Here is a 22,835-nt window from a genome sequence, read left to right on the forward strand (position 1 = left end):
GATGGGAAAGACCAGCTGTAGGGCCTCAGAAGATTATTACAGCAGTTGGACAGGTTCGTAAGGGAGTAGGCAATCCTGCAAGTATGCTGGTCCATGGTCCCAAGTATTAAATGTCAACATCAGCACCCTGAAAATGTTTGGGAGCCAGTGCAGATAGGCCAAGGCTGGAAGAATATTGTCCCTACAGCTCAGTCCAGTCAACATAACGACTGCAGCATTCTGCATAAATTGAAATCTTTAAACACTTTGGAAGAGCAGCCCATGTAGAATGCATTGCAGTAATCTAATCTAGATATAATCAGGATATGCAGCACAGTGGCCAGATCTTTTCTGCCCAAGAAAAGTGGCAGCTGGCTAACCAATTGAAGCAGATAAAGGACACTCCTGGCTCCAGCTACTATCTGCTTATCCAGCAGTAAGTCTGGCTCCAGAGCTCCCCCAAATTATGGACTCGTTTCTTCAAGGGAGGTGTAAACCCATCCAGAACAAGAGAAGCCTTAAATCCTTGGCCAGGTTGCTCAACAGCAATACTTCTGCCTTGTCAGGCTAAGCTTCAGTTTATTAGTCCGTATCAACTCCTCATGGTGCAGAGTTGTGCAGTCCAAGCTCTCTGCTCACGACCTGAGTTCGATCCCGGCAGAAGCTGGGTTTAGGTAGCTGACTCAAGGTTGACTCAGCCTTCCATCCTTCCGAGTTCAGTAAAATGAGTACCCAGCTTGCTGGCAGGGGAGTGTAGATGACTAGGGAAGGCAATGGCAAACCACCCCATTAAAGTCTGCCATGAAAATGTCATGATGTGACGTCACCCCAGAGCTGGAAACGACTGGTGCTTGCACAGGGGACTACCTTTACCTTTTTATGCAGCCACAGTGGCATGATAAAGATTTCCATCTGCCTGCTTTATATGTTTTGGTTGTTTTCCCTTTTTTTGGTGGGGGAAATATTAGAAAGTTTGTCCAATCTTAAGAGTTCAGCAAAATTCTTACAGGGGATTTGAACAATGGAGCCCAGAAGTATTTTTGGGGGAAAGGGGTAAAACAAGAAAGAGCATAATAAAATTTAGCGGTTCCAGAGCTGTGCTCCTATGCAGTCCTGCCCAAAATGAGGGCCTGCTTGGAGTGGAATCAATGCTGGAATGGTGTGGAATGATGATCCTGGAGCATGGAAATGGCCTAGGGTTGCCAATCCCCAGGTGGGGGCAGGGGATCCCTCGGTTTGGAGGCCCTCCCCCCGCTTCAGGGTTGTCAGAAAGCGGGTGGAGGGGAGGGAAATGTCTGCTGGGAACTCTGTTATTCCCTATAGAGATTTATTCCCATAGAAAATAATGGAGAATTGATCTGCGGGTATCTGGGGCTCTGGGGGAGAGGCTGTTTTTTGGGGTAGAGGCACCAAATTTTCAGTATAACATCTAGTGCCTCTCCCCAAAATACCCCCAATTTTCAAAAGGATTGGACCAGGATTATGAGCCCCAAAAGAAGGTGCCCCTATCCTTCATTATTTCCAATGGAAGAAAGGAATTGAAAAGGTGTGCTGTCCCTTTAAATGTGATGGCCAAAACTCCCTTTGGAGTTCAATTATGCTTGTCACAGCCTTGATCTTAGATCCACCCCTAATGTCTCCTGGCTCCACCCCCAAAGTCCCCAGATATTTCTTGAATTGGACTTGGCAACCCTAAAATGGCCTGGAATGACAACTGCCAGAGTATGACAGTCCCTGTGCTCTGGGAGTGGAATGACAACCCCCTGAACGGAGGGGCAATACAATTGGAACCAGTTCTCTGGGATTGCCAGGTGGGTCCCTGGGAGTTACATACTTGTGCCGGCGCCAGAATAAAATACCTCAAGAGTGGAATGACTGTTCCTAAAACAGCCAGCCAGTTGCCATCCCTTGCTTTCTTTTATAACCAACAGGTCTCCCTTCAAGCATCTCCCACTGATGGCAAAACCCTTCTGTCCGCTCGTTTTTAATATTGCTTTTGCGGCTAGTCTGAAGAAAGCGGGCGCGGGAAGAAGCCCGCCTTCTTCGGCGGCTGCCCTGCCAGCAAAACACAGGGGAGCCCTCGGAAGGCCGCCGCCGAGAACCTGGAAACGACACCCCCAGCACACCCGGGCAGCCTCGCAGCGGGATGAAATTACGCGCCTCCGGCCTTCATGCATAAAACATGGCGCGGGAGGCAGCGGCAGGGCCCTTGTGCCGAGTTCAGCAGCCGCCTCCCCTCACGGCCGGGCTCTCCCAGGCCCGTTGCTACCAGGGGGCCGCATGCCCCACCAGGCAGCCAGAGAAGTGGCTGGCGGGGGCTTCGCGGGCCGAGGCGCGGAAGCTCCCCGCTGGCCGCCTGCCTCGGCACGTGGATTTACTCAGCTAGTCTGGGGCCGCTGCCGCCGCCACTTCAACCTGCCGACGCTTCTGACCATGGACCTTTCTCCGCGCCCCTCCTGCCGGCCGGCGCGCCACCGGCCCTGGAGGCGCCGAACGAGACGCAGGCCCTTCAGTAGTAAGTGCCCCTGAGAGGCGAGCCGCCAAGGACCACCCCGTTTGCTGCTCTTGGGCGCTTCCTGTCTTTCTCTCCCCCTACCCCCCTTTATCATTTTCTGTCTCTCTTGATTCTAAAAGGAGTTTTCCTAAAGTGATCGCTTTTTGTAAGAGGAGAGGCACTCACACTTCAACAAGGAGGTATTGATCAAATTAATAGTAAGGAAAAAGGGCTTTCAAGGAAGTGTTTAAAGTCGCCGCATAAGCATTGCTGAGGCGTACGCATTAAACAGGCTGATCATGGCTGCTTTTTGAAGCAATGTAGGCAAAACTCTCGAAGGAAAGTAAGAGCAAACTAAGACACCTGACCTGGTCCCTGTACACAAAAGAAACCCAATGCATGTCGTTTTTCATCTTGTGTATCCAAACAGCCTTCTCTGACTATTGTCGTGTACTGAGAAAGGAAGGTGCGCCGATCTAAAGGAGCTGAATGTATGGATTTTTGTGCTGTTCTGCAAAATGAGTGATAACAAGTAGGGTTGCCAGCCTCCAGGTGGGGCCTAGAGATCTGCTTTTACCTCCAGATGACAAAGATCAGTTCCCCTGAAGAAAATGGCTGCATTGGTGGGTAGACTGTATGGTATTGGGTATCATACCACACTGAGGCCCCTGCTCTCCCTAGGCTGCACTCCCAAAATTCTCCGGGTATTGGCCAACCCAGAGCTGGCAACCCTAGTTTCAAGATCAAGGGTTTTGCCATTTTCCTCCAGTTGCTAGTATGACAATGCTACTTAGCCATTCATGACTCGACCCATTTTTGTTGTTGTTGTTCAGTCGCACAGTCAAGTCCGACTCTTTGCGATCCCATGGACAAAGTCAATCACTGCTTCACTAAGTGAAAACAAGCTTTTGGGAGATTGTCAGAAAAATGGGATATAAATGTAATAAAATAAACAAATGTTGGACATTCTCACAGTAAGTAAACATGAACCTGATACTCGGTGTTCCCCCCCGTCCATTTCTTTTGGTGGCATCCTCTGGTGTTAGGTTGTGTGGATGAGGCTAAGGAAATGTGGCATGCCAAAGAATGATTGCCATGATGTTGCTTCTTTTCAGATAACTGAATTCTACACAACTCCCACTGTTTGTTCTTTTTTAAACTCCCCAGTCAAGGGGAAAATACTGTTGTCTGAATTCATTGTTAGAAGGAACCAAACTGAGCTAGAACATTGTTTTGTCTTGGCAATACACAGTGGCCTGTCAAATTATATGCCTGGGACCTCAAGTTCTTCTCAACATCCTTCTTGTCTCCGTTACTGCTTAGATTGTATAAGAAGCTGTCTAGTACTATCTGATTAAAATTATTCATTTTTAATAGCATACTTCAGCTTTATTCAGATTTCTTCTGAATTTCTTATTCAGATTTATTTCTGGATTATAGCTATATAACAGAAGAAATGTGTTACTGTAAAACATATCTGCTAAAGTGATAGAGATTGACCAGATATTCAAGGTGTTTCTGGGTTAAATGACCATTTGCACAGGCCGAGCATTTATACAAGTGAATGATCAAGAAATCCAAAGGACAAAATCATTTTTAAAGGATGATGATGATGATCAGCCACTGTGATTAATGTCATAGTAAAATTAAGACAAATGAAAAAACGCCACTAGAGAATTCAGTATGAATGTTGAACATAACAAATGTCTGAAAAGGATATTTCTCTCTCCTGTGAACTTCGTGAATTTGTAGTGCATTTGGATTGGAAGGTGCGTAAGTTTTTACATGATCCCTAATCAGCAGTCATTGTGGACAGCGAAGTTTTGCTAGGATGCTGATGTGGAGAGAAAGTGCAGGTGGTCTCTCGCATCAGTACTTTACTCTGAAGTCTAAATGAATTGTTTATCTGCTTGTTGTTAGGGTGTTGGTGTACATGGTTTTTTGGTTTTGAAGCCTCTTGAGTTGATGATGGGAAAGGCAGGATATGTATATTATGATAAAACAATTGAATGGTTAGCTTGAGTTATGGCAACCCTGTTGGGTTTTCAAGGCAAGACACAACAGAGGCAGTTTGGCATTGCCTGCCTCTGCATGGCAACCCTGGACTTTCTTGGTGGTCTCCCATCTATGTAGTAACCAGGGCTGACCCTGCTTAGCTTCTGAGATCTGAGGAGATCAGTCTGGTTTGGGCCATCTAAGTCTGGGTGGGGGTTCATCTACTTACATATCAATATGCTTGAGCTGGAAATGAGCGACCTATATCCCAGTAAAGTTGATGTCAGAGTTCTGAAGTACTTTTAATGGTCAACCCAGTCATTCAAAACACAGACAATAAGTAATCTTTTAGTTTTGTCTTAACGTGGGCACTATTGCCAGGTCATCAGATTCGTTTGGAAAAAAGAAATAGCAGGGAAAAAAACACTTGCTGACAATAGTCAGGTAAGCTGAAATTACATTTTAATATCAAGGACTCACTTAAATCCAGTTTCTGTCGTTATAGCATGGCGATCTTGAGGCTAAAGCTAAGTTTTTGAAAGGAGAAACAGACAAACATTTTTGTAAAAAAAATTGTAATATTAGGGAAAGGATTTACAGAGAGATGATTTGTGGAAAAGCAGTACCTTCACCTTTGACATGTGGATTCGGTTGATCCAAAGAGCACAGGGGGATTGTTAATGAGGCAGCAGCTGATGGATGAAAGCAGGTTATTTGGCATGACAGCTTGACTTATGCCTGAAGCTATCATTAGAGATGATACTATGAAACAGAAAATAATTGCCAGTGCCAGCAGCAGCCTGATTATCCATGGTTAAACTTGCAGGAAAGATGGTACGGTCTTGCAAGGCTTGTGATGGAAAAGTAATAGGGTGGGATAGATGCGTGTGAATTGCTTGTTTTATAAAGATAGCAGCAATTGTTTAGAAACGCAGTACAGAGTAAACTGTGTTGATTTCGAAACATGTAACCCAAAAATGTCAGACAAGTCTGTAGTAAAAGACTTCTCAGAAGAATACAGAAGTGCTTCACTTACTTTCTCTGTAATTGCTTGTTTTTCTTCTGCTGCAGGGGAAAATGTTACACAGGAGAAACTAAACTCCATGAATTTACTCTTTAACAGTCGTATTTAATCTGTACATGTTTGTTTTATAGGTCTTTCTTATAAGTCTGTATGATTTGTATTATCAGTTCACTGCTTATTGCTTTTCAGGCATTGTTGTTGTGGTTTTTTTAGCATTTCCTTATAATCAGCACTAGCTTTTAAAAAGTATATACTTCTATTTTACACTTGAGATCATAAAGCAGACCCTTGATCTGGCTTGTTGTTAACAGCATAGTACGCTACGCTGTCTGCTCTTGCTGATGATTCTTGGGTTGGTTTGGAAACATCGGATTTGTACACTTATTCCAAAATGTGCTTATGGCCTAATGCGGACATAAGGCTGCTCTGCTAACCTCAATACCTTTTCTTACCAACTGTGTGTGAAGTTTGAACTCTCTTCCGCCCCCTTTCAGTTTCAAAATTAATTGTTGGTATCTGGACTGGTGCATGCATACATAGAGGTGGGGCATTTGATGGGGCCCAGGGATTTTGGGGAAGGGCATGCTGCCATCCTCCCATCTGTGTGCCCTTCCCCCACCCACCCACTCACTTGCATCCACGCTTCTAGCTGCACACATTCTGGACAGCATTTTGGGAGAGGGCATGTGTGTGGCTGGAAACACAGTCTGTGGAAGAGCTTGTGAATGAGTTGGTGGGGAAGGGGTCATGGGCAGGCAGTGCTGGAAGGACATGGAACTAGGTGGGTATATGCAAAGGGGGTGGTAGTGCAGGCAGGGAAGGGAGGCCCCGAGTACTTTCTGGCTAGGCCCTTTGGCATTCTCTGTCAGGTGCCCCCCCTATTGGATTTTCCACTTGTTAGCATTCTAGCCATTTTTTTAAAAAATAAGGCAATGGGAAACCACCCCGTAAAAAGTCTGCCGTGAAAACATTGTGAAAGCAACATCACCCCAGAGTCGGAAACGACTGCTTGCACAGGAGACTACCTTTACCTTTATAGATAGCTTAAATTTATAGTTAGAAATGGAGTTGCAAAGTTTGATTTGCTCTTATTTATTTATTTTATTCAATTTATATCCCGTCCTTCCCGCAAAGCAGGCTCAGGGCAGGTTCCTTCAAAAGATTATCATGGCAACTCATACATGGTCAGGAAAAGGCACCTCTGCTATGAAAGCAGCCGGGTGGGGGGGAGGTGGAGGTAGGCAGGGACAACCTCTGAACTACTCCATCCCCATAACACTTGGCTGCTCTCTCTTCTGTCCTGTATGCAGTACATCACATTAACACTGAAATGCTGAGGTGACCATAGTCACAAATCTTCCCCCTGGGCAGGCAAACACACCTTTCTCCTTCAGGCTGGGGGGCGGGGGGGGAGAGGGAAGGGAAGTCTTGTAAAGGGCTTAAAGCAGGAACAACCCCCTTTTCCTTCACAGATAAGCAGGAACACTGCCACTCAGCTGTGGGGAAGCCTGTTAAAGGGCTTCCCTGGATTGGCCTAGATTAGCTGCAGGCAGATCATTCATTCTCACCAAGGCTCTGTTTATAACTATCCTTCACTTGCTTCTTTGAGCCACAGCAGTGGAAAAACTTCCTTTGCTCCAACATAAAGGGGAACTTCCCAGGAGATGTTCTGTGTTAGCATCCCACAAATGGGGAAATCCAGCTGGTTATCCGGGACAAGTTCCCCATGTGGAAGCAGCCCATGTGGAGCAAAAATGCTGTAGCAGATGGAATGAAACCCATTTTGTGATCAGAAAATGAAAGCAAACCAGAGAATTCCCATGCGAAGAGGGTGGGAATAAGAGAGAAGGAGAGGTATGGGAGTCTGTGGGATATTTTTGGACTCCTAACCACAACTGGATGATTAGCCAGTGTTGCAACTATAGCAGTACTGCTAATTTTCTGATCTGGGCACTCTCACTGTTTAATGTGAGTGTGGTGTACTGATTCAGGGCCCCTGACATTTACAAGCTTCTCTGTCTACAAATATTCTCCTTTATGAAAAGAACTTGAAATAAAATAAACACATTCATTGTTTAAAATAAATGATCCAAAACAAAACCAAACTCGGAACCAGCCAGCCACTAAAGGAATGCAAAATGCCTGGTCCTTAAATATCACCAACATGATTTCACACATTAAAAGTCCACTGAAGCAAAACTTTTAAATTTATGTCATTAAATGAGCAGAGGGGGCACGGTATGGGTCTGAGAGTATAGGAGCCACTACAGAGAAGAGCCTCTTTCATTAGCACATGCTGGGCTATAGATAATGGGAGAATATAAATGTGAGATAAGTATATGGACAGGTTCATGTGAGAGAAAGCATTTCTTAAAGTATCTCAGTCCCAAGTGGTTACAGCTTTAAAGGTAAGAAACAGCACTTTCAATTGAATCCAGAAAGTGACTAAAAACTAAAACAGATAGCACAGAAACAAAGTTGTATAGATCAGGGGTGGCCAAACTTGTTTAACATAAGAGCTATACAGAATAAACATCAGATGTTTGAGAACCACAAGACACGAAGGCAGGCAGGCAAATAGATGGGGAGGGAGAGGTGGGAAGAAAGCAACTTTAATTTAAATGCAATTCTCCAAGTGATTTTTAGAGATAAATGCCTTCTCCAAATTCGCTCCATGGGTGATGGGAGCTTTGGGAGTCACACAATATGTGTGAAAGAGCCACAGTCTGCCCCCCCCCGGTATATATGATCTGGATGGTCTGCACTCATCAACAGCCTAGCAGTCACATTCTCAACCAGTGGCAGTTTCCAGAGTAGCCCCATACAGAGCACAGGGGTACGTGTGTCTAGGAGTTTGTATCACTGATCCCTGTTTGATATGCTAGTGTCATTTTTACTTAGAGGTCTGCTATGGTTTTGTTCTTAGAATGCAGATCAAGCCGTGTGTTATTTATTTAAAAACAGCCTAACTGATAGTGATTGATTCTGAGAACATAATATGTTCTCACCACTGCCTAAATGAGGATCTCAGGGCTCCAAGAAGAAAAGGAGATTATTGAGGTTATAGTTGAATTCATTTTAACTGTGTACCAATCTACATTGTGCAGAGTTGAGGGGGATGACAAGGCAGATATGCTTGTGTGGGTGTATGTCCCACATGTGTTTCCAAGTTTCATTGGTGTGCCAATGTCTATAAAATAGATTAAGGAAAGGCAGTGTAAAGACCCCACCCCCTTCTTCAACCAAGACCTCCTTGGTTAGTGGGGTCTCCATCTTATTTTGGACGTAGTTGTTTAAAGAGCCAAGTACCAGTGGACTGGAAAGTCTCATGAAGGCACCTGGGTACGGCCATGAAGGCCTAGGAAAGAGGTAGAGAGTATTGGCATTACCAGCTGATTAAGTGCCATCTTCCCCAGCTCAAGGTTCTCAATAACAATAAGACTTCATTCTCAGTAACAGAAGACTTTTCAACTCTGGAATATCCTGGCATATCCCAGAGGTATCTGCCCAGCTCAAGTAAGTTGCTGTTACATTAATCAATGCCTGGTTCATCTTTTCCTTTTTTTTGCTCAATCAAGAAGGGCACTCAGGTCAATTTACTCTCCATCCTGTTTCAGGAGTCATCTTGACTACCCCAAACACTTGTGTCAATGCAGATCTGGCTCACTTCAGCCTCAGTAAAGTATGTTGTTGCCTCAGCTCAGCTCTTTGTGCCCATGCAGATAGGGCTCGCAATAGCCTGATCAAGGTATTTTCCCCACTTTCCTCCACCAATGTTTGACAGCAATTAACTTTAAACCAGCCAGTGAGGTTCAAATTTTACATCTTGGACTAATCAAGCTCCTGGGAAAGTGAGCTCCCATGTCCAGCTATGGGATGCCCATAAAGAGAACATCCCAGGTCTGTGAAAAGTGTGCCAGAGTTGCAGTCAAACAACAGATTTAGTGTGATCCGGCCCCACCTCCAATTAATCCTTCAAGTACTTGAAGGGCTGTCATATAGAGGATGATGTGGAGTTGTTTTCTCTTGCTCCAGAAGGTTGGCCCAGAACCAATGGGTTGAAATGAACTCAAAAGAGTTTTCAGCTAAACATTAGGAAGAACTTCCTGACAGAGTGGTTCCGCAGTGGAACAAGTTTCCTTGGGAGATGGTGGACTCCCCTTCTTTGGAAGTTTTTAATCAGAGGCTAGATGACCATCTGACAGTAATGCTGATTCTGTGAATTAGACAGATCATGAGAAGGAGGGCATCAGTGCTTAGTTCTCTTTCTTACACATCCAGGGAAATGCTGATTGCCACCTTGGGGTCAGGCGGCAATTTTTCTCTAGGCCAGTTTGGCCAGGGATCCTGGAGGGTTTTGTTTGCCATCTTCTGGGCATGGAGCTGTGGTCACTGGGATGTGTGTGTGTGTGAGAAGTGTTTCTGAATTTCTTGCATTGTGCAGTGGGTTGTACTAGATGACCTTGGAGGTCCCTTCCAATTCTGTGGCTCTAATTCATTTTTATTTAATTTTTATAACAGAGCTTTGATGAGACATCCCACTGTAAACCTGCTTCATAACATACTCACTCTGTGGTTGATTGATCTACTGCTGGGATATGTAGTTCAGGGTGGGGGAAGTGGTTTTGAAACTGCCTTGGAGGTTTTCTTAAGAAAAACACAGACCTGAGAAGCTCCCATGAGAGAGAGAGATGTCTGTAAACTTTAAATAATAAACACACAAGCAGTGATTGACAGCCCGGAGGTGATTATGCACACATCTCTAACTGGTTAAAAAGGGGAGGGGGGATGGACAGGAAGGTTCACGCTTCCCAACCAGCTTCAGTTTGCAATGGGGGAGTTCAGACATCCAGAAATGCAAGATGAAAGCATTGACATCCCTAAGGACCAAATTTCCCTGGTGGCTAATAACTTTGCTTCAAAGATGGGACGGAACAGGGTGCCAACAACTGGGGAGCAAGAGTCAGATGTTGCTGTCAAGAGCTTTAAATCCAGAAAGGAACAGCAACAGCTTTGGATCAAAGTAGAACAAAGCTGGAGTCCAGTAGCACCTTTAAGACCAATGAAGTTTTATTGAGAATTTAAGCTTTCGTGTGCTAAAAGCACACTTCATCAGACAATGATATGGGGTACACTTAGCAGTGCTACATATAGCCTGTGGGTAGTGGTTAAGCATGCAAAATAGAGATGTACCCCATTTCATTGTCTGATGAAGTGTGCTTTTAGCGCACAAAAACTTACGTTGTGAATAAAACTTTGTTGGTCTTAAAGGTACTACTGGACTCCAGTTTTGTTCTATTGCTTCAGACCAACATGGCTGCCCACCTGGATCTATCTTTGGATCAAAGTGGTCATCTGACTGCAGCCCAGGTTTCCCACTACCTGAACACCCCTACAACTGTGTTGCAGGATTTTTCTCCTTGCTTAGCCAGCTCCTCACTTTGCTCCCTTGACAGCTCCAGACCTCAAGCCCAGGATTTCAGGCTGCCTTCCCAAAGTCTTCCCAATTTCCTCTCGCCTGTATTTTATAAGTGTGCCCTCTTGTTGGTGTGTGTGTGTGGTTACTTAGGGAAGTAGTTCTCCAAGTGCTGAGTGTAGGTTCTTTACAGTTTTAATTTTTTATTTTGTATACAATCAAGTGTTTTGGTTTTTTGTTTAAAATCACTGTCTCACTCTCTTTCTTCGTAATTTTACTGTGGGGTACCCCTACTGAGATCCATCCTGGTATACATAGACCAATGGTCTCACATTGTTCCTTTCTGGGACCCTTCTAAAGCTAATTTCTCCTTCTCTGGGTCCAGATTGGGTAATAGTAGAGAGAAATCAAGACAAAACAATAGTGAGGCTTTTAAATTGAGTGCAAAGAATTTCTGCCCCACTAAGCGAAATGCAGCCCACTGGCTGTGTACATTTCATCTCTAGCAGCCAGCAGCATTGCTGCTTGGCTGCAGGGATGACTTTGCCTCCCTGGAAGGAAAAGGGAGGACTTCTGCTGCCCGTTTAGGTGCAATTCGGAGAGGGCGGAGCTTGTGCTGTAACGGCAGCACCATCCGCCCCCTACCTCAGTCTTTGACAGACGATCGGTGCCCCCCCCCCTTTTTCTTCTTAAGAAGAGGATTTGGCATTGTGCTGGTGGAATTGGAACTCTTCTTAAAGGGGTGGGGAGGCTGGATTTTTGGCAGCTTCCTTTGCTATCTCATTGCTTGTGGGTTATCATCCCCCCACCCCTTTGGATCTGGGTCATTGCCATTTTTTCACTCTCCTTTCTGTTGTTAAAGGATTGGATAGTGTGTGCTGTGAAAAGCCAAACACCAGTTTGTTGTAGTGGTTAAGTGTGCAGACTCTTACCTGGGAGAACCAGGTTTGATTCCCCACTCCTCCACTTGAGCTCTCTCAGCCCCACCCACCTCACAGGGTATCTGTTGTGGGGGAGGAAGATAATGGAGATTGTGAGCCATTCTGAGACTCTGAGATTCAAAGTGGAGGGCGGGATATAAATCCAGTGTCGTTTTCTTCTTCTTGGTTTGCAGAGGACCTTAGCTGCCTTGCTGGATAGGCATCTTTGGCCTTTTGAAGCTGTGTTGGGGCTGTGTTGGCCATTTTAGACTCCCCTAATGGTTTTTCTTTCTTGGGTAAGAGGACAGCCATTTTAGAGGCAGTAGAGCAGCAGGCATTATCAGCTTCTCTGTTGGCTTTATTTCAGGAACAAAGGGGAAAGCCATTTTGAGTGCTGTGTAGCAGCAGCCATTTTAGTGCCAATTTTTGAGTGGCGTTGCTCTTAGTTGGGTTTGCGGGTATTATTAAAATACCTGGTTTTTAAAAAAAGGCACAGGGAGATCCAAGGGAAAACAATCCCGCACCTAAGGCCCCACCTAAAAGGCCCTCTCCCCCCTTTATTGTCCAGCTGGCGAAGGTGATGAGGTAGTAAATAGGGCCATTTTGCAGCGGCTTAGGGCGCTGGAGCAGGCATCTGGCATTCCTCACCCACAGGGTTCAGATGATGCGGAAAATCCTAAGGCTATGTTTCAAGTGGATATTTTAACCAGGTTGTCTATCCTTGAGGACAGGTCTGCTGGAAATGTCGCTGGAGGAGCCAGGGGGTCCGATGACTCAGACTGGAGTGCTGGTCCACTTCATATGGATGCTGGAACAGGGTCAGCACTGGTATTGGTTGGATCTGAGGGTAAGGCTGGAAACACTATGCATTCATACTCTGGACTGGCTTGGCTGTGGGGGCCCATTGGGCCCTGCCGCTGTGGCGGCGCCCTGTGTTGCCACAGGGGCTTCTGGTACCTTCCCCTCTCCTGGCATGGGTACATAGCAAGCTTGGTCTTGGCCAACTGGGCAGTTTGGCTCCTACGGGGCTTGGCCAGTAGCTAGGCAGCAAGGTATGCCAGGGCCCATGATGGGGGGATGGGGCTTTCCTTCTCCTTTGAGTGCTTCTTATGGGTCTGCCCCCTTTTACTGCATTGCCTTCTGGGGACTTAGCTTTACCCTTAGGTGATCATCTGTTGCCTGCAACAAAAGATAAGATTTTAAAGGGTGAATATGTGGATATTTTCTCCCTCCTGTTCTGTGAGCTGGAGAAGAAAGACAAGGAGGATTTAGATGATAAGGAGAAAGAGAAGTTGAAGAAGCGGAGAGTAGACAGGACCTTGGCCAATTGGCTTCCTGGGTTTTTCATATATGCTGGTTGATAGCATGCTCTCAGCCTTGGAGGGGTGCTTCACTGATCCAGTATATGGATATTATTTACAAGGAGTATACAATGTTTAATGGGCCCACTTGGCTCCAATATGACTAGGAGTTCCGAAAGTGAGCTGCCTTATACCCTTCCCTGCAGTGGAACCGCATCCACCAGCAGCTTTGGCTCCAGATCTTGTTCCCTGCATGATCAAACTTGGGCGACTGCTCTGATAGCAGCCATTTGGTTGCCAGGACATCTGTGACTTCTTCATCTTCTTTCTGCAGTTCAGCGGGGCAGGTGGTTCAGCTGCGCTTGCTTTGCCGGAAGCTTGGGTCCCAGTAGGAAGGCTTGCCAGTACAGGTGTGAAGGCCCCAGGTGGGGTGGCTCTCACTCCTTTAGTAACTGCCCCAGAGCCCGGCCACATAAGGGCCAAAAGAGGGAGGACAGAGGGTGGAGGTAATTACCAAGCTGGAATAGGGGCCCTGTCCGATAAAGTTGGGACCTCTTTCTCCCTGTCCATCTGGCTGCAGGAGTTTTTGGAGTCCTTTAATGGGATTTCATTTTGGAGGGCAGACATGAAACTTGAAGCAGAGCTTCAGGTCATGTCTGATGCTGCTGGGTCTTTAGGTTTTGATGTTTATTTTCGCGGACATTGGTGCACTGATATATGGCCAGATTCGTGGGTTCAGGCGGGTGTGAACCGAGATCTTATGTTTCTTGAGTTCTTTCCCATTCTTGTTTCTGTTTGGTTGTGGGGGAGTTCTATGGCCAATCACACAATTCATTTTTGGTGTGATAACATGGCAGTGGTAGATGTCATTAATTCCTTTTCATCCAAATCTCAACGGGTTATGAAATAGGTGTGGGCCTTCACTCTACGTTGTCTGCGGCTTAACATACTGTTTTTAGCCAAGCATGTTCCTAGGGTGAATAATGAAGTGGCTGACACTCTTTCTCATGAACAGATGGAGAGATGTCGTCAGCTGGCCCCAGAAGCCAATCGAGAGCCAGTGCAAATGCCCCCGGAGCTGTGGCTGATTGGAGAGCCGAGGCATGCAGAGTGATAGGCCTAGCCATAGCACACAGTACCAAGAAGTCTTAGGTTAGGGGTAGGGTATTGCATTGTTTGGCCCCTCCCAGTGGAGCAGTTGCTCCACTACTGTGTTTCTTTAAAAGGTAAGGGATTGGCTGTGTGATCCATTAGGGGATGCCTGTCTGCTCTGGCTTTTGCTAGTAAGACGTTGGGGTATAAAGAGGAACTGCAGACTTTCATCTGCGGAAGGTGCTGGAGGGCTGGGCTAGAGAGGCCGGGCCTAATCCTGATGCTAGGAGGTCTATTTCCCCTTTGTTTCTTAGGGGCTGGAAGGGGGTTTGGGGCACAGTGTGTGCATTCTATTTTGAATCCACCCTCTTTCATGTTGCTTCCTTGGTTGCCTTCTTTGTGACACGTTCCTGAAATGATGTTTCTGGTAGTGCTTTGTTGCCACAGGTCCTGAGGTTGGTGGAGAGTAAGGTGGTCATTACTGTTCGACACTCTAAGACTGACCGGCGTTGCAAGGGAACCATTTTGGAGCTGGGCACATGCTCTGAGCAGGACTTGTGTCCTGTTTCTGCTTTGGCTGCCTATTTGGCAGTACGCAGTCCTAGGGATGGATTTTTGTTTTGTCACCTCAACAGCAGTCCGCTGACAAAACATCAGTTTTGGGTTGTAATTTCTCGGGCTTTAGCTAAACTGTTTTAACTCCCTAACTTAATCCCGAACTTTGTGTGGTTTGTAACATGAATTTTATGGTTATTGTTTCTAGTTTGATTGCTTTTTCTTTTTAGATGCTGTTGTTCCTGGCCAGAGGAGCTGAGTTCTCGTCTGTGTACACAGTTATGTGTTTTGGGCTGCACATCAGGCTCGAGAACTTTGGTCGGCTCTTAGCTGAGACTCAGCCAATGGGTCACTATTGAATGGCATGGGTGCCAGGGTCTTAATTGGTCTGGCCTGCTGCCATTGTTATTCTACGGGAATGCTGGCCCTCCTCCCCAGATCCTAGTTATTCACCTGTGTGGGAATGATCTCGGGCTAGTAAAAGGCAAGGTGTTGGCCTTGCAGGCCAGGGACGATTTTAGGACCATTAAGGTGAGATGGCCTGGGACTATTATAATATGGCCAGATATGACTCCCCGCCTGTTTGCCGTAGTGTTTGGGTCCCTGCAGGCATCAAGAGGGCCTGTCACAAGGCTAGCAAGGAGATTAGGAAAGCCTTCGACGGGGGGTTGGACCACTCCCTGCTCCATCTGGATATTTCTCTTAAATTCCCTTACCTCTACAGAGGGGATGGGGGCATCTCTCTGAAAAGGGTAATATGCTTTTCTTGAGAGACATTCAGCAAGGGCTGTGGGTGGCATTGGGCCTTCTGGTGGGTGCTAAGGCCTAAGCAGAGGCTTGGCCTTAGTGGTGGCAGGTTTTACTGCGCTTATGTTAGTGTGCGGCTAGGGGAGGACCAGAAAGCATTCCCTCTTGGGGGGTTAGGGGTCTGGCAGGATCAACCTTGGGGTTTGATGACCCGGGGTGGGAGAATGCAGACCATCCTTTAAGGCTCGACTGGAGGGGGCCTTCCACTGAGACATGCGTCTGGTGGTTGGACCCTCTGGGGCTTGCCTTCTTGCTGGGTTGGCCTGGCGGGAGATGTGCCACACAACTCCGGCTGGGGGCCGGGTCCCTCGCTTGTTGAATGGCAGGGGAGGGGTCTGTTGAGACCCCTGGCTGTGACCAGGCCGCAGTTTCAGTACTGGAGGGTGCCTTCCATTGAGATGTGTGTCTAGTGGATGGACCCTCTGGGGATTGCCTTCTTGCTGAGCTGACCTGGCGGGAGCTGTGGTGTACAGCTTTGGCTGTGGGCTGGATCCCTCGACTGTGGAATGGCAGGGGAGGTGTCTGTTGAGACCCGTGACCCTGACCAAGACAGTTTCGGTTAGCCCTTGCCATTTGTTACTTATACTTTAATAAAGTGGCCCTTAGTTGTACCCAGTACCTTGCGTCTGACTCTTTATTCCGACTTGGGGGGCAATAACTTACTAGGGCATTGCCTTGCATAGAATTACCAAAACTGGATTTTCAAATGCCCATGCATTGGTGGGCAGTCTGCAGCTAGGTAAACTGCAAGTTGTACTGGGCTCCTTTAAAGTGGACCTTTGACTTACCAGACAGCGCATTTAGAGTTCTCTTCTATTCCTTTTGCTAACAAAGCTGTTCGTGCTGCATTCGGCTTCTGTTGAATAGGCTTTCTTACTTTGGATTCTCTTGAATCCTGTAAGTAGTGCATGCACAGGTTGCTATGACAGCACAGACTAACGCTCTCTCGCCACCTCTTGTGTTTCTAGCAGGATGAATGTGAAGAGAAACTCATTTACAGGAACAGTAGCTCACTAACTTTCTCTCTTATGTTTCAGCAACATGGTGCAATCGTCCTTGAAGAAATATTTTCTACACAGTAGGGGGAAATTTTAGTATTTAGCTAAATCTCAGCTCATCTAAATGATGTTATTATAATTTCTTCTCATCCTTTTCCTTTCCATACATGCTTCTGTTTCACTTTTTAATACATTTACACTACTCTAAAACAGCTAGTCAGCTGGCTTGCCTGCCTTTTCTTCCTCCCTCAAATTGCCTTTGCTTTCTTCCAGCTCATACCACTTACGGTGGAGAATGAAGCAGCCTTGGTTTCCCACCCACCCACCCCCAGCATTTTTTGTGTGCTTGTAGTGCTACGGCATATGGGCAGGGTTGGGGGAAACAGATTATTTCATTCTTTAAAATGCAACCGAAGCAACAGAGAATCTTGCAGGACCTTGAAGACCGATACTTTCTAGCCCAATTTTTTCATAAACCAGAGCCAGTACCTGTGACTGTCTAGCTCACAAAAGCTTATACTGCAATAAAATTGTCAGTCTTCAAAATGCCTCAAGACAATAATTTTTATAGGAACACCCCCACCCCCACACAGAAGTCTGTAAGACTGGAAAATGTAGATATTTGGTGGGGTAGCAGTGTTCATTCTCTGCCTCGGAGGTGGTGCTGTTACCAACCATCTCTTCAAGATTCATTGGGGAAAAACTGTCCTTTTGGTATATTCTTAAAGAGCTAGGAGAAGGAGATCCTCTCCTCCTGCCAGCCTGGACAATGTTTTTTGCTCTGGGATTGATGGCTGCAGCAGTCAGGTGACATTCTGCCATTTTCCTGCAGGCAATTTCTCCTTTCTATAAACAAGCAGGTGTGTGATTGCACTTGTGTATAAATGTAGACCCCAGCACAAATGTATAAAGGTAATAGTTGCAATGTTGTCACAGGCCAGCAAAGAAAGCTTTTCCTTCCTCATTCATTGTGTATGTGGAAAGCGCTGTCAAATTGCAGCTGATTTATGGCAGCCTCATAGAATTCTCAAGGCAAGTGACAAGCAGAGATGGTTTACCATTGCCTTCCTTTGCAAGTCTTTCTTTTCCAATCTAAGTACCCACCTTGCTTAGCTTCCAAAATCTGACAAAATTGGGCTGTACTATACCATTCCACATCGTCATTAGCAAGTTTTATAATTCAAGGAGCTCCACAGGGGAGGTTATGACTGAGATTATATTTTAGCACAGTCAGATTTAATATGCCAGAGAACCAAAAAGAGCATTAAATGTCAGTTTCCAACAAACAGGAAATTAACCAGAAATATGTTATTTGAAGTTGGGTCTAGGGGGACTTAAGTTAGTGAATGACTCAGCTGAACATGAGGTGGAATTAAGCTTGGCTTGGAAGGAAGCATCTGTAGTGATACATTTTGATATTAAATATCCATTAATCAGTTTTAATTTCCAAATAATTTAACATTTTTATTGTTATTTTAAAAATACTGTTCAGAATCATGTGATATAGAAATTATCATTTATATTTTTTCTAGCTTGCAGGGTGATGACGCACATTGGGCCAAACACCCCCCAACTTCAAGTATAGGCTAATGGGGCCTGAACTTGCTGAGACTGACAGGGAGAAAGATCTTGGGGTCATAGTGCATAGCTCAAAGAAAGTGTCAACCCAGACCAATTCCCCACTAGGCTTGTTCCAGCGTTGGAGCTCCCCCCCCCAATGCTTCCATCTGATTTTCCACAAGCTACCATGGGGCTATGACTTGCTCTGCCCCTTTCCCATGGCAAGCAGAAACCGATTTTCAGAGGATCTTACTTGCCGCGGAAAAGAGGTGGGGCAGGTTGCAGCCCGCAGCAGCTTGTGTGAAATTGGATGTAACCATCAGGGGAAAAAGAGCTCCAACGTGAGAACAAGCCTAGTGGGATATCGGTTTCAGTGTGCTGCAGCAGTGAAAAGGGTAAATTGTATGTTAGGGATTTTTAGGAAAGTGATTGAAAATACAGTGGCTGATAGGTTTCATGGTACAGCTTCATTTAAATACTGTGTACAGTTCTGGTCACTCTATCTCAGAAAAGACATTGTGGAACTGGAAAAAGTGCAGAGGAGGGCCACAAAGATCATTTGGGGGATTGGAGTACCTTCCCTATGAGAAAAGCCTTAATAGTCTGGGAATGGGTGAAAAGGGTGAAAAGTTGGCTCAGGCTTTCTCATGCTGCTCCCTTAGCTTTTGGACGTTCTCACCGAGGGCTGATCCCATGGTGGTTGGCTTGGCCACACCCACTAGACTGAGGATGCCCCAGGGGATCCATCCATAGAGGAATTCAAAGGGAGTGAATCCAGTTAAGGCCTCTGGGGCTTCCCTGAGAGTGAACATCTTGAGGGTTCTTATATAGGTCCCAGGTTTGGGGCTGGTCCTGGGCCAACCTGCAGAGCATGGTCTTCACTGTCCTGTTGAGCCATTCAGCTAAACTGTCTGTCTGGGGATGGTGCACTGATTTGAAGATCTGCTTTATCTGGAGGCACACCTGCCACATTAAGGCCACTGTGAATGGGGTCTCCTGATCTTTCTGGTTCTCTTGGTGTAACCTGACATGGTCAAAATAGTGCTGTCCCAGTGCTCTTCATATTCTGCAAGGGATTGGTTTTGGAGTAGCAGGTGGCATAGTCCATCAGAACCAACAGATAGCAGGCACCCTGAGGTGTCCAAGGTAAAGGCCCTAGAAAGTCTATAGCAATCCTGTCAAAGGTGACTTGGATGACCAGCAAGGGGGAGAGAGGGGTGCGGAAGAGTGAGGCACAGGGGACCGGGCTCCCCTCACTGGTCTTTCAAAGCTCTTGTATATTCCAGGCCACGGTTGGCAAGAAGAACCATACCTATGCCTGGAGCAGGGTATTCTGGACCCAGTGGGTGATCATGGGAAGTTGTTAATACCTCCTGTTGGTATTTCATGAGCACCAGGAGTTGACACTCAGTCCTGGAACCAAGCCCCCGCCTCCCGCACTTCTTGAGAGAGCTGTTGGCTCCATCAGTCATCTTCACTCACTACCAGGTCTCACCTGAGCATCTCCCACAATTTTGTTGGTCATTAGCCAGGTGAATGGACACTGCACTGCCCTACCACAAGACTTGGAATTGGGACTTTGCTGAGGGCTGCTTCTTCTGTTGTCTTTTCCCTGCTTGTGGCTCCAGACCTGGTCAAGTAAATACTTCTTTACACAGAAAGTGATTAAAATGTGGAATGTGCTGCCAGAATATGTAGTGATGGCCACAGGTATTCTCGTCTTTCAAAAACGATATTATTCTTTTGGCATTCTCTTTTCAAATTCTATAGACCAACCGCCTTCCAGGTTTATTAGCATGTTCAAAAAAGTTTTGTCTAGCAAATCTCAATTTTATCTCCATCTCCTCTATGAGTAGTAGATGAAGTTGATGTTGTGTTTCTTTAACCTTATTTTTGGAACTCCTGTCTTTGTCGGTTGCACTTTTAAATTCTTTTCAGCTTCTCCTGCTTGCAACATTAATTTCTGAAAATTTTCAGTTCTTTCTTCTTTGTACTATATCTGATTGCAAAGCCCCTGAAATATGCTTTAGCAGTATCCCAAACTACTTGCATCTTTACATCTTGAGTTATGTTCTGTTTAAAAAAGGATTCCATTTCAGCCTTAGATTCTTTAAGAAAATCTTTATCTTTCAAGATAGAAATTTTTAACCTCCACAATCTTCTCATCATGTGCCTTTGAGTTTTACCGTTACAGGACTATGATCTGATACGACTCTTGTTTGGATTTCTGTCTCAACTAAATCTTTAACCAAATTTGTAGAGAGCCAACACACATCAGTTCTTGACCACGTTTGATGACTGGCAGAATAGTAGGTAAAATCTTTCGAACTTGGATATCTTGTTCTTCATACATCAACCAGGTCCAGTTCTTCTACTAGCTTCCAAAAGCTTGTTGGTAGTTGAAGACTTTTGCTTTTAGTATGTTTATGTATTTTTTTGTCCAATTGTCTGTCAGAAACTGCATTAAAATCTCCTACTATGCAGTATTCTACATATTCCAAATTTGACAACTTAAAATGTAAATCTTGAAAAAAATTCTCTTGGTGATCATTCAGGGCATAAATATTTGCCAGTAGGATTTTTTTATTGTCCACCATGACTTTTACTAGAAGAATTCTTCCATCTTCAGAAGCATACTCTAATTGTGGGTTAAATTTATCCTTGACATAAATTGCAACTCCCCTTTTCTTTTTGTTCATGTCTGTTGCTGTAAACAAACTGCCAAGTTTCTTATTTTTCAAAAGGTGTTGATCTTTAGCTAAAATATGGGTTTCTTGTAAACAAATTATGTCCATTTCCAATTTTGTCAGTATCGAAAGGTCTTCCTCCTTTTAACAGGAGAATTGAGACCATTCACTTTAATAGAGATTATTGATGCCATTATGGATTTTTCTTATCACTATCTTTTTTTAGTCTAATCTTGTTGGATATTTCTGTGGTTCATTCGGATCCTCTTCACCAGAGCTTCCTCTTCATCATCCTTCTTTTCCTTCCCCTCTTTTTCCTTCACTCTATCCAGAAAATTCTGAGGTTTAAAAATAGAATTTATCCTATATCTGTTCTCTGCATAAGTAAAAAGCAGACCTTCTGGCATTAGCCATGTGTAGGGTATTTCTCTTTCTTTCAGGAAGCTTGTCAAGGTTTGATGTTCTCTCTTCTTTTGTCTCACTGACCATGGTACCTCTCTCAAGATTTTCACCATATTTCCTGCTATCATCATTGGTTTGTCTCTTGCTTGCTTCAAAATATGATCTCTGGTCCTCTTTCTTGTAAGTTTCAAATGAATTTCGCTGGGCAGTTTATTCCGTCTCGTAAAGCTTGATGGTACTCACTTAACTTGATCAAACTCTTCTTCCATCCTTTGAGGAGTCACCTGTAGAATTTCTGCCAAGGCCTCACTTAATATTTTCTGTAAATCTTCAGTTTTCTCTTCTGGTACATTTTGAAACCTCAGCATATAGGCAGCTCTATCTATTTCCAGCTGTAAGAGTCTGGTATCATGTATATTCTGTTCTTTTCCCAGTTGTTCCACCTTTTGTGTATTATCTGTCACCTGGGCATTGATGGTCTCTGCTGTCTGTTTTCTGTTCTCTAGAAGCTCTTGTATGATCTCTGCCATCTGCTCTCTTATATTATCTACTTTACCAATTAGCTGCGCTATGGCAGTTAGTAGAGTATTTTACATCTCTTTCATATCTCCCTGCATGGTCATAAATTTCCCTGGGCCAGACAAAGAGCTAGGTGAAGGGATTGGTGGTTTACCTTCTCAACTGTCTTTTTAAAAATTGTTTCTTTAAAGCCAGTCGCAGCTTTATTTTCCATCCTTATTAATATATTTGCGCTCACAACCACAAGATCCGTATACTACCTCTTGAAAATTTGTTTTGGAACTCAATATTCCTGTTTGTATTAGATAAGCTAGTATCTGCCAGACAGTACCAGTATTATACAGTGATTTTAGGGAAACAGCCTTCTAGCTTCTATCAACAATTTACCAAACCCAGAACAATGATAAAATTTATAGTAAACGAAATCTTTTTAGTACAACATCCTTAGTGCCACCTAGCCAAAACGGTTCAACTCACTGAAACAGAAACCGTTCACTGTGACGTCTCTTCTAACGATGATAGCTCAATAAAATCCAAGTCCTAACAAACTCATCCAACTGCTCCAGGTTATGAATTGTAATCCAGGGCTGGATGCCCCATTTATAATCCACAGGTGAAATAAAAAATTAAAAATTAAACAAACAGCTCAAAAGAAGAGAGAAAAAATAGAATAAACCAGAACAAATTGATCCAGATATTCCCAAAATAAAAATAACAAAAGTAAAAAAACCCTCCAAGTATGCTATGGAAAAAAGGAAAAAGTGGGAAAAATGAATATATAAAAATAAAAAGCCAAAAATATTCAAACCATATGAAAAATAGGACCAAAATTAAAGGGTTATATCCATAATATCCACCATCAGGAGTTTATAATCCACTTTAAAGGTTTGCAGAGGTATTCTTCCTTCAGCCAACAATCTAGTTATATTTTATAGTCCAGTATACAGAGCCCACAAAGATTTAAATGTCTATTTGAAGCTCACATATATTTGTTCAAAGCTCTTCAACAAAACCTTCAAATTGCTTCTTGTCCCAGCTGTCCTTCTCATCCATATATACTTGCAAGCAACTTTCCCAAAGCCAAGT

At 44.7% G+C, this 22,835-nt stretch overlaps 1 protein-coding gene across 1 annotated transcript in view; it reads left to right on the top strand.

The window, feature by feature from the left end:
• Nucleotides 1-2,188: 2,188 nt before the first annotated feature.
• Nucleotides 2,189-22,835, top strand: part of RIPOR2 (RHO family interacting cell polarization regulator 2) — a 162,770-nt gene continuing 142,123 nt past the window's right edge. Inside the window, exon 1 of the mRNA XM_060244128.1 lies at nt 2,189-2,494. Coding sequence (XP_060100111.1) covers nt 2,260-2,494 — 235 coding nt within the window. The 5' untranslated portion in view covers nt 2,189-2,259. The remainder of the gene's footprint in view (nt 2,495-22,835) is intronic.

The sequence above is a fragment of the Heteronotia binoei genome, chromosome 7 (assembly GCF_032191835.1).
Source record: "Heteronotia binoei isolate CCM8104 ecotype False Entrance Well chromosome 7, APGP_CSIRO_Hbin_v1, whole genome shotgun sequence".
NCBI classification, from domain to species: Eukaryota; Metazoa; Chordata; class Lepidosauria; order Squamata; family Gekkonidae; genus Heteronotia; species Heteronotia binoei.